This window comes from Saccostrea echinata, unplaced genomic scaffold, assembly GCF_033153115.1.
Source record: "Saccostrea echinata isolate AGI-Se365-2 ecotype Australia unplaced genomic scaffold, CSIRO_AGI_Sech_v1 ptg000020l, whole genome shotgun sequence".
Taxonomy (NCBI): Eukaryota; Metazoa; Mollusca; class Bivalvia; order Ostreida; family Ostreidae; genus Saccostrea; species Saccostrea echinata.
The window spans coordinates 1,912,533-1,925,000 of record NW_026889769.1 but is presented as its reverse complement, the minus strand read 5'-3'; the positions used below and the strand labels follow the sequence as shown (position 1 = coordinate 1,925,000).

General features: G+C 31.8%; 1 protein-coding gene across 1 annotated transcript in view; it reads right to left on the bottom strand.

Moving 5' to 3' along the window:
- The window catches only part of LOC133189906 (ruvB-like 2), a 13,986-nt gene extending 2,566 nt beyond the window's left edge, over positions 1–11,420 (bottom strand). The window contains exons 1-13 of the mRNA XM_061325324.1: positions 11,364–11,420; positions 7,517–7,571; positions 6,498–6,622; positions 5,868–5,940; positions 5,431–5,560; positions 5,252–5,318; positions 4,972–5,078; positions 4,727–4,820; positions 4,434–4,557; positions 4,116–4,210; positions 3,270–3,388; positions 893–1,012; positions 177–306 (exon numbers count right to left, since the gene is read on the bottom strand). Of these exons, the coding sequence (XP_061181308.1) occupies positions 177–306; positions 893–1,012; positions 3,270–3,388; positions 4,116–4,210; positions 4,434–4,557; positions 4,727–4,820; positions 4,972–5,078; positions 5,252–5,318; positions 5,431–5,560; positions 5,868–5,940; positions 6,498–6,622; positions 7,517–7,571; positions 11,364–11,372 (1,248 nt within the window). The 5' untranslated portion in view covers positions 11,373–11,420. The remainder of the gene's footprint in view (positions 1–176; positions 307–892; positions 1,013–3,269; positions 3,389–4,115; positions 4,211–4,433; positions 4,558–4,726; positions 4,821–4,971; positions 5,079–5,251; positions 5,319–5,430; positions 5,561–5,867; positions 5,941–6,497; positions 6,623–7,516; positions 7,572–11,363) is intronic.
- Positions 11,421–12,468: the final 1,048 nt, after the last annotated feature.

The window sequence follows — 12,468 nt, the reverse complement described above, 5'->3', positions numbered from 1 at the left end:
CGGACGACGGACAACGGGTGATCAGAAAAGCTCACTTGAGCTTTCAGCTCAGGTGAGCTAAAAATGATGGAGCTGAACTTGAATCTCTCTTTTAATATCATCTATGATACATAAAAATCCGGAAGTACAAATATTTCTCTTGTTCTTGTTTTGCACAGTTTCTATGATGGACAAACCTTTCGCTTCCTGGCCACTAAGTTAGCTGTGGTTATGAGCTGTATAGCGTATCTAAGGGAGGTCTCCATTCCTATTCTTGTCAACACAATCAGGGCCTCATCACTCATTTCTACATCCTCTTCCTCACACCTGTCAAAGAACATTAATAAACATTTATGAACAGTTAAAAAAAATCTGTTGTACATGTTAAATTCCACAAGAAGAATATTCATCATTAATAACCTATACCAAACAAAAGACGTAAAAAAAAAAATTAATTAATTAAATCTTTCTTTTGTAGGAAAGCAAAGTTCAATTTTATAACTTTTTGAAAGATTCTGGGAACCAAGCTTCACATGTTACATCTGCTACCAAATATATACATAAACTAATGAAATCAAACTTTACAGTTTTGATCAAAACTTAAATCAAAAGAAAACTGTGACCATTTACTCTGCAGCAAGCATGATTTCAAAGGATATCTGTAAACTGCAAAATGAAATTGAATGAAATAGGAAAGACCATGACTCTGTAGGAGCTAACCCAGTCTACTGAACCACCTGTATATTTTAGATAATTGTAGCTATTTAGTGCCATGTATAATAGCAAAAATGGGGGGGGGGGGGAGGGGTAGGTTTCGTTTTGTTTCGATTTCATTTTGCAGTTTACAGGTACACAATCTCAGTCAAAAAAGAACAACAGAAATGTCCTAAATCCAAAGTAAATGTGACTTTACCTGATGGTAAGAATCTGTTTGATTTCTTTCTCCTGATACGGTGTTGTAGAGATTATGAGCAGTCTGTCCAGTAAATCTATGGGAATGCCATGGGGACTTTGGTACTGTGTTCCACGGATCCTATAAGTAATCAAAAAACCACTGCATAACTAATTTGTAATCTAATATTTCATACACACTGTACATTCATAATGTATGAGTGTCTTGCCAAGCTCATCCAAAATTCTTAAACCTATATATACCGTATCTGAGCTAAAAAAATAAAAATACGAGATTGAGTGCAGATAAACATGATGTATGTTGTTTACGTTCAAATTAAAATTTTTTCACCAATTTTGAACTTGAATAATCTCATGTTTTCATAGTTAAATTGATTTTAAACCGTGTCTGTAACTAAATGTGGAGTCGGTAAATAAATCGGTTATTGTTTTAAAATTCTAACATCTTTGAAACGTGATTGAATTAAATTGTGTAATTTACAGGAAAGTCCCATCTTTATATAAAGTAATAAAACAAATGGAAAGATCTTTTTAATTTTAACTAGAAAACTGACCAGTCAGCAAGGGCCCCGTCAAGGGGTAGAAATATAAGCGTGCAGTTTACAGAATGAGAATTTCACTTGATTACAAAAATTTAAAAATATATGAAGAAGAATTAAAAAAAACAACTGTGTTTATAAAATTTCAAAATAATTCCTAAATATCCAACAACCTGTAAATAGTATACCTGTATTTACACAAGGCAGTAAAAAACACCATATCTATAATAACTCAATTAAATGTGTATTTAAACAAAAAAATTATGCATGTGTTTTATAAAATGCCAGCCTTCAGTGAATGCAAATATCACCCAGGCTTGACCTTAACTTCAAAACAAACATCAGTTGCAGATAAAGGTGTTGATTTATCTTAAAGTGACTAATAAAGATAAGCCTCTAAAATATTCTGAACCAGGCAAGATAATTAATCCCAGGGGATTGTACTGCTCTCTCATCCTTTTCTTCCAAGTTTACAAAAGAACTTTTTCAGTAATGATAGAATGTGGTTATTATCGGACTACCTGTTAAAATTAATAGTGTTCTTGAATTTACATAAGGCAGCAAAAAAAAGAAGAAATAAATAAATAAAATAAATAAATTAAGAAAACAAAAAAAATACAAAAAGATATCATTATGTATATCTTGTTTTTAGAATTCAATAAAATCATAAGCCATTGTATATTTATTTTACCAAAATAAAGTATGAACATTATTTAAATCCACATTTCAGAGAATGTAAACATCATTCAGAATTGACCTTAACTTCAAAACAAACTTCATTTGCAGACAAAAGTGTTAATTAATCTCAATTTGACAGAAACAGATGCTTTGGATTTTCTTCAAGAGGAAAGTTAATTAATCCCACAGGACTAGTTGTAGCTTTCATAGTTTACAATAGGAACATTCTCAGCAGTTATCTCTCTTTGCCCTGGCATTCATTCTAATGTAAAGTAATGTAAGAAATCTACCCCACCACCCCACCTCCAAACTGGATGACACAGAGAACCAAACTTAGCATCAAAATATGTCTTACTGCATTTTCCACCAACATACCAAATTTGAACTTAATTGGTCGACTATAAAAAAATTTATTAGAAAAAAAACAGAAAATTTGTGGATGGAAGAATGACAGACGGACAGCTAGACAGACAGACAGAGTGATTACTATAGGGCACCCACAAATTCTTGCAGGGCCCTAATTAGTCTGAACTTATAAAAAATATGCCATATATGATTTTAATTCCAAGCAATGTAAGTATTGTACCAATACTTGGTAATTGGTATATACTAGGACTGTTTACTAGTGTGTTTTAATTCATATTTAATATTGCTCAATTTTTCCCTAATCTATAAGCAGTGAAACAAGAAGAACCTGTAACAATCATATGTCTAAGAAAGCTATAAGAAAATTTCAAGCATATTTTTTATGAGTATAAATAATAAACTGTATCTTCCATATTACTTTTATGAAAATATTTAATACAATACAATAACAAAAAAGACATGAATTAGGGAAAATAAAAAAAAGAGACTCATGGGCATGCTCATGGGAGTCACTATAGCCCTGCTGTTCTTTTCTCCTATATATTCCTACGTAAAACTTTGATCACATACTGTAGTCCTATCCTACCCCAAGGGTCATGATATTAATTAACTTGAATGTACATTACCTAAGGATGTTTCCATACAAATGCAGTCAAACCTCGCTATCTCGAAAGCCCTAGTACCAACCATTCAAAAGTTATGGGCAAGGTTAACATTTTTGTGGACATTAACAAACAGACAGACCAAAACCTCTACGTCCTGGAATCTCAGCCTTTTTCATTTGAAGTAACATACCTTGTGATACCTCTGTTGGTGGCCATTATAAGTATAGGGGCCATGTCTGACTCTAGGGCTCGGTTGAGGAAAGAAAAACATTCAATGTCCAGCATATGTACCTCATCAATGAACAGAACCTAAAATAAAAACATTTTTTGTTACATTATGTAAATTACTGTTTTATTTCAGAGATTTCCACATTTTTTTATAAAAGCAAATTTCTACTGGAAAAAGTAAATTGAAATACAAAAATTTTAGGTGTGATGTATATGTAATAAAGATCTTTAAGTATGTAAAATTCCCTATTTATTCATGCAGAAAACAGAAAGGTATCAAAATTAACTTAAGATCCTTTAATATTCTTGGTATGTATTTCGATTATCCATTTCTTGAATAAAATCGTACAGAAAGAGAGGTAATTCTTGCTTCTTGTAAAATAATTCATTTGTGGTCTGATGACATGTTCTTCAATTTCTCTTTTAAATATACCAAAACATTTATAATAATTATCATGTTCTGATTTCTAAACTGTTTAAAAAATGTCTTTAAAAAAACATATAAACCAAAAACAGGGATATCAGCAATGTAAATGATTTCCAATAGGAAACATGATCTGACTACATATGAATTACAGAACCTCACCCCTGGATGTCTAAAATGGTCTGATTACATATGAATTATAGAATCTCACCCCAGGATGTCTAAATATGGTCTGGCTAGATGTCTAAACATGGTCTGATTGCATATAAATTATAGAATCTCATCCCTGGATGTCTAAGCATGGTCTGAATACATATGAATTATAGAATCTCACCCCAGGATGTCTAAGCATGGTCTGACTACATATAAATTATAGAATCTCACCCCAGGAACAATCTCTGCTTTCCCCTCCTCTCTCCACTCTGCTACCTTGGAATTAATCTGTTCTCTGACCTCACCCTTTATTTCTCCAGTGTCACCTAAAAAATTGCAGAGTAAATTGACTTTCCAACATTTTTTTTATGTATGTATTTACTTACTATCCAAAATCAAAAATACACAATTCAAGTTTTCTAAATAAAATTCTGTATGAGAACATATCATATTTCACCATTTTTTACATGTAAATTTATACTAAATATACATTTTATGTGTCAAATTCAGCCTTCTGATGTGCAAAACAACCAATGAACTTCATGATACCTGAGAAGAGAGCCAGAAAGCCCTGTGTTCTACTGTTGATGACATCAATTTCATGTAACGTCACTGTGTGTACAACCTCTTTTCTCTTCTGTAATTCTCCCTCAGGACATTGTACAAACTTTGTCTGGAATTCAGGAAAAAGTCAGAAAATCCATAATTCTTATTTAAAATCTTTATCTGTATTTATTGTTTGCTTTTTTTATACTTTCTAGAATAACTGTTCTCAAATTTCTGTCCAAAAAAAATTCAAAAGTTTACATTATATATTCACTTCAATGTATATATAATGTTACCTGGGCTCCCATGGCATCATAATCACGTGCTCTTGTGAAAGATCTTCCTAGCTTTGTTATTTTTCCTGTGGCTTTGTCTATTGTGATAATATCTCTGAAATTGTCACATTTATATTGAAAACATCTTTAATATCAAAGAAAAATACATGTATGAAAAAAAAATATTCAAGTATTGATACAAACAGAAGCACATTCCACCAGATTTCTTCAGATCTGATCCGATTTCAATGCGAAAGTATACTTACCCTGCCTGAACCTTTTCTTTTGTTAGAGATTCTATCATTTTCTGACCAAGATCATAAATTGTTTCCATTTCTGTTGTTTTCAAAGTCAGTTTCCCAACTTTTGCCCCCTAAAAGATATACATGTATCTTATTAAGAATAATTTTTAAAAAAATATTATATTGTAAACAGTAAAAATTCTTCTCCAATTATCAGGCTCATATTTTTTTTTTTAATTTCTGGCTGAATTTTAATAAATTTCTATCAAGCTTGGATTAAATTTTAGATAACTCGTTTACATACTGTTCCTGTGGCAGGTCTATCTATTTGGATTTCTACAACCTCTCCTTCAATGATCTCTGTCTCTTCTCTGAAAAAAATATGACAAACATAATGTTTGATTTTACCTCTTGTTAAAAGAACACAGTATTTCAAATAAAATGAATATACACTTAAAATGATAATGAGATTCACAGTTTTACTTTATTCTAACACCAATGGATTTCCTGAAAGCTTGTGTAAGGGCTTCTGTTTTGCTCATTTCCAATGAAAAAATTTCACTGCCTGCTATGCTGGTGAAGGGGGTATCTGTTCCAAGAGCTTGTGCCATACCTGTAAGAGTCAAGTTTCGAAAATAATGAATTTTTTAAAACATACAAAAGAAAAATCATTAGTCAAATTTTACTTGACTTCAAAATCAAAGAGACAACTCTATATCAATGCCGAGATCTGATGAACTGTACAATACTAAGAAGGTTTGATCCTAATAAACATTATTCTTAGTAATATTGCCAAGAAAAAATTACTGAATATCCAAGAATCACAATTTTATACTCTTTACACTTTCAACCTAAATCATTTTTTAAGAAGATTGCTATAAGATGCTGAACTATCATAATATAAGAAAGAAGACATTTACCCATAGCAATGGCTGTTTTTCCTGTGCCTGGATGACCTGCTATTAGTACTGCTCTGCCAGCTATCTTACCCTCCTACAACAAAAGGATTCAAAATACTACAGTAAAACTCGTTTAGTACGAACACGGATATTGCGAATTCATGGATACAGTGAAGTTATCTTGGATCCCCAGCTATATAAATTTAACGAAATTCCTTATACGGATATAACAAATTATGGATATGGCGAAGTAATTTCATAGGTGCCAGTGACTTCGTTATAACTGAGTTTTACAATACTGACTATAAGATATGAACCCTACTGAGCTACTCTGTGCATTAGTAATAATGGATCAGTTCTTACTTTTCAAAAGTAAACACAATGTAGTGTGTAATTGAAATTTTTATTCATCAATCTTTTCAAACCAATTAAAATAATTTTTCCCCCCTACATACTAATTTTTCTCAATAATCACAGAAAAACGATAAATATATTTCTATTTTCTACTCATATTTTTATGAGATTTTTTTTCAATTAAATATACACATTAAAATATCACTAATTAATTTTTTTCAAAATTTAAAAAGCATGCGGATAGATATGTCCAGTGTTTCCAAACTTAGATTGTCTAACTGAACCCCTAGTACAGACCTTGATCATCTCCAGTATGACCCCAGCAGCTCTCCTAGCCTCCATCTGACCCACCATGCCTTGTGACACATTTCTGGCTTCTAAAGCATCATCCAAACCCAGACCACGGATGTGTGAATGGGCACCTTTTATAAACATTTTCAAATATCAAACATAGGAAAACTAAAAACATTTATGTGTGCACTTACTATTGTAATATAACCCTACCTGTCCTTTTAGCCATATTAAAATGAATCCAGTTCCCCTTCAGTGGAAATGTTTGGTCATGTGAGGGGTCATGCGAGGGGAAGCAAACTCGGGAACTAATCTTGGCCATATTTACTACAGATATTGGGTATTTTTCCCAAAGAGAAAATTCCCATTGAATGACTCATTTTCCCCTTTTATTGAGTGAAAAATCCTCTACCCACTTAAAAAATCAAAAATTTTAAACAATATTTTTGATCACGTTCTACCATATTACCATTTACAGTAGTTGTTATCGCAATGTTTACTAAACAATTTGTACTTGTAGTATTGTCGCGATTCTTTGTAAGACTGTTTAACATTGTTAACATTGTTTTTTTAGAATGAGTATGAAACATATATATCATGTCCAACAAAAGATGATTCTTAATTTCTCCAAAGAAAAGGGGTAGTTTCTACAGAAACCTAGATTAATCCCTGAAACTATCAATTTTATTTAAGCCTTCAAGTAAATACTGAACCTAAAACTTTAGATACAAGAAAGATGCCACATTTACGTGTACCTTAATGTGTTTTAGAACAAATAAATGATGCATATTCTGCAATGTTGGAAAACATTGTCTTTAATTAAATAACAAACTGAAACATTTCTTTCAGCAGAATTCTTTGATCCTAGTTTTATAAAACTCTGCCATGTCTACAGTACATTTATTGTCTTGACTCCTGAATACAAAAAAAAAACAAAAACTTACTGATGTTTTACTATTTGGCAATGTATGTATGTACAGCATGTGTCTAATTATTTTTAAATCTATTACTTTTATAATTCTTACCTATTCTTTCAATCCTTGTCACTTCTCTTATTTCTTGAACTTTCTCTGCTGTTGGCTAAATAACAAGACATCAAATTAGAGAGGAAAAAATGCCAAGAAATCATTCAGTCTACAAGCAACCAAATTTAAAAAAATAAAGTTATAGTCAAAAGTTGACTACAGTGTATTTCTTTTCCAGGATCTGATAAAAATATTAAATGTCCTAAAATCTAATTGCAGATATTGCCAGTAAATGTACTACATGTACATTCAAAGATGCATCAGCTGCAGATCTGTAGATCTGTAGCAACACTGTTTCCGTTAACACAAATCTCTAGTATTACCCCCTAAACATCATCCAAAGGATCATCATGATACAGAAAAATTATGAAAACATATATTAACCAGAAGTTTCTGAGGAGACTGTAGGTCTACTGCTTTGTACTTATAACAAAGGAAGAAAAACTAGCACTTGGAACTATGCAACAAAAATAAACAGAATAATGATACTTGGTTTAGTCTCTTTTTGTGGCAAAATTTACTGCAATCAGACTTACTGTAGGAGTAGCCTTTTGAAAGAATTTCACTGAAATTTCCATATTTAAAGACCATTGCAACACTGTTCAATGAAATCAAAAAATGATAAAGACTAGAAATATGTCCATAAGACATGAATGCCCCGCCGAGGGTATATTAGTAATGCAACATTTAAACACAAATTGAGAAAAGTGAGGTCAAGGTCAAAGGAAAGGTCAAGGTGAAAAGATATTGATGCAGTTGAATAGCTTACATTAGTATGTATCAGCATATGAAGTTTGACACAAATTTAAGAAAAGTGAGGTCAAGGTTAAATGAAAGGTCAAGGTCAAAAATTGTTTATGCAGTTGAAAAGGTTACATCAGTATGTATTAGCATATGAAGTTTGATAAAAATATTATGAATGGTTTTAAAACTGAGCTAAACACTAATTTTAAAAAAAGTGAGGTCAAGGTCAAAGGAAAGGTCAAAGTCAAAACATATTGATGCAGATGAATAGCTCTCATCAGTATGTATCAGCATATAAAGTTTGACACTAATTTAAGAAAAGTGAGGTCAAAGGTCAAAGGAAAGGTCAGGGTCAAAAATGTTGATGCAGTTGAATAGCTCTCATCAGTATTTTTCTGATATGGTCTGAATGGTTTCATTAAAACTGAGCTAAACACTAATTTAAGAAAAGTGAGGTCAACATCAAAAGAAAGGTCAAGGTCAAAAAATGTTGATGCAGTTGAATAACTTACATCAGTATGTATCAACATATGAAGTTTGATTACACCATCTTGAATGGTTTCTTTTAAACTGAGCTAAACACTAATTTAAGAAAAGTGAGGTCAAAGGTCAAAGGAAAGGTCAGGGTCAAAAATGTTGATGCAGTTGAATAGCTCTCATCAGTATTTTTCTGATATGGTCTGAATGGTTTCATTAAAACTGAGCTAAACACTAATTTAAGAAAAGTGAGGTCAACATCAAAAGAAAAGTCAAGGTCAAAAAATGTTGATGCAGTTGAATAACTTACATCAGTATGTATCAACATATGAAGTTTGATTACACCATCTTGAATGGTTTCTTTTAAACTGAGCTAAACACTAATTTAAGAAAAGTGAGGTCAAGGTCAAAGGAAAGGTCAAGGTCAAAAAATGTTGATGCAGTTGCATAGCTCTTATCAATATTTATCAGCATATGAAGTTTGATAAAAATATCTTGGATAGTTTCTTTGAAACTGAGCTTTGAACAGAGCTAAACTCAAAGTGTGACGGAAGGACGGAAGACGGACATGACAAACACTATATGCCCCGGCAATATTCATGGCGGGGCATAAAAATTATGTATTTTAGCATTTTGAAAGTATTTCATAGATATTCCTATTTGTAGTATCCTTGGCAACACCATTTGTTGAAACCAAAAAAGGATACAGAGAATTATACATCTAAGTGTAGTGTGCTTGTTTGCCAAGTTATACTGAAATCAGACCAAAACTGTATAATTTTGAAAATTTGTTTATAGACAGCTAGACAAACAGATGGACAGATAGCTGCAATAATGTAACCCTTTCCGATTTTTTTTTTTTATGGAGAGGGCTACAACTCCTAAGGATCTCCATAATGGTGCAAGTGTGGGAGTGATTCACTACCGCACAGATTTTGGCTCAAATTATCAGTAAGTGGGTATTTTATTGACATATTCTTACCTGAACTCATAAAATGTAGTTATGCAAGACATGAATAGATCCATAAATATACAGAACAATCCGTATATCGGTTATTTTTCGTGTATGTCAACATCCCAACTTAAATTTTCCGCCATGTTTACTGACCTTGATAGATTTTATTTTGGGACAATCAATGAGAATTCGGGATCTATGGGAGCGGATCATTTAGGATTTCCCTTATTTTAAGCATAAGTATCACTGTTTATGGAAAAATATCCCATGGAATGCTTTTATTTATTGGTATTTAGTGATATTATACAACACAAACATTTATCAACACCGACATTTACTTTATCAAGTGATTCTAAATTTCAAGCATAAGTCTCAGTACATCACGCGAGAACTGTCATGGCTGCTGAAGAGAACGACTGGTAAACAGGCAGATTCATTTTACTTAATTTTCGCGTATAAAGGGCTATGATGTTGATAGTAAATAAAAATTCCGTCTTATTGGAAGTAAGTTGAATGCAAAAAAATTATTTTGCATGCAGTCGCCCGTATCTAAAAAATATATTTGCACCATTACGGAGATGCAGCAGAATTGTAGCCCTCTCCTGAAAATATCAGATTAAAAAAAATCGGAGAGGGCTACATTATTGCAGCTAATGGACAGACTACTGACACCTAACTATAGCATTAGCTCTTCTGGTCGCTTATAAGTAGAGCTAAAAATCAGGTTCCACTTTGTTGCCTGGACGGACCGGTTTATTAATTTAACTTACATATGATGTTTCTATGAATAAATTGTTGATTTAATTTCCAAAAGGCAGTGATTGAAATTAGTCAAACTTGTCATAGTGGTCACCTTTATCCTTTATCTTTTAAAAGGTCAGTGATTTAAAAGCTTTGAAAATTGTTGTTAAACGTAAAATCCCCCAGGGAGATTTTCAAAAGTTGCCAAGTATGAATATATGATTCTTTTTATACATTACATGTAACAAAAGTGTCATTTATAGTGTTGTGAATACTAATATTTGTTTATTGATTGAATTTCAAATAATTCAACATTTCATCACCTTTAATTTTGAAGGGGGGGGGGGGGTGAAACCTAAATGAATTTGTTTTTGTTAAGACATTGAACTTTTGATCTTAAATTGCCCTAACATTAATAATGATGTTGAAAGTGAATTTGAATGCAAAGCTCAATTTTTTCTAGATTTATATCAAATCCGAAATACAATTAAGAAATCAAAAAAAAGTTATCTATTATGGCATAATACCTGTAGATTGGTTCAATAATGCATAGTTACCGGATAAAATCATTTTATTTATTTATTTTTTTAATTATTTTTTTTAATGAGGAAACAATATATGATGGACAATCTTAACCATTATATGTTTTGTTCTGTAAAACACAAATGATGTTTCAAAATATATTACACTCTCGTTAGTTTTTGACAAGAGTTTGTTCGAGCAAGTTCGATATCCAGGTGTAAAGTATGATGTCAACAAAGGCACGTGTTGCCAATTTTTCTGCCTTAACAGATTGAACCTAGCATGAAATTAACCCATATTGACCGATTTAAAGGTGAATTAAAAATTTCACTCAAAAAATTAGGAAATTAATCAAAAAACTATGATAAACGTGGAAATGCTGCAAAGATATTTGCTTGATAAACTTACTGCTGCCATTTTGCCGGTCTGTGCTTGTCGAAGCGCCCTCTACAATACAACAACAAAAATAGATACGGTCCGAAATGTCTCAGATCGATGTGAACGGACAATATTGGTATTCCTTGGTGTCAATCAACAATGTGAAAAAGAAGAAAAGCGCTACTCTTAAAATGTATTTATTATTTTCAGACCAAAAAATTGACGAGGATGTCATATTTTATCAATGGGTTCAAAGCTATTTTTGACGCTTAATTTGTAATTTCGAATTGATAATTTCAGGGACCAGGGTTCGAAATTCACTAAATACAACTCGCAAAACACGAGTTAGAATTCCCAAAGTGCGAGTTAAAAATTAGGTAACTCGCAAAAACTTGCGAGTTGATTTTTTTTTTTTTTTTTTTCGCATTGAAACTGTAGCAAAGTTATATAATATGACAGAACATTAATACTTTTGATTTAAATCAGTAATTTAAATAAAAGTCACACTGTAGTTGTATTTTGTGTATTGTACAGTAGTTACTTTTTCCTTAAGTTACATGTATTCAATTTATATAAATTTAACTTTATATGAAAATTGCGAGTAGTCTTATAAAATTGCGAGTTCACTTTGTTGGCACTCGCAATTATTTGCGAGTTGTAATTTTAGGGAGTTTCTAACCCTGGGGACCTATAGTATATAGGTCCCTGATAATTTTTAATAACAAATTAGGAGAATATATTACGGCTTTTGAAGCTTTCTTACCTCTCACTATTTGGGCTGCATTAATGTTTTTCTCTCTCAATATAAATGTAACGTTATGTTTTTGGTACTATTTTATTTAATAAGCTTTATAAACTGTATCTGGGACTTATATACTTAGTATATAGGTCCCTGACTGTATACACGGGCACTTGGACTATTAGTATATAGGTCCCTGGTTTAATCAACATTTGAAATGTTCTAGGAATTTAAAACCATTGAAATTTTCATGACCTTTGGCGGAATTGCAACCACCACCACCCCTTAAAAACCCTTCTGAGAATTTTTATTAGATACAGAACTGATCAAGAATGCATGAATTCTTAGCGTTTCATAGCTGATAAAGTCAGAATACATTTAACAATATCACTACAA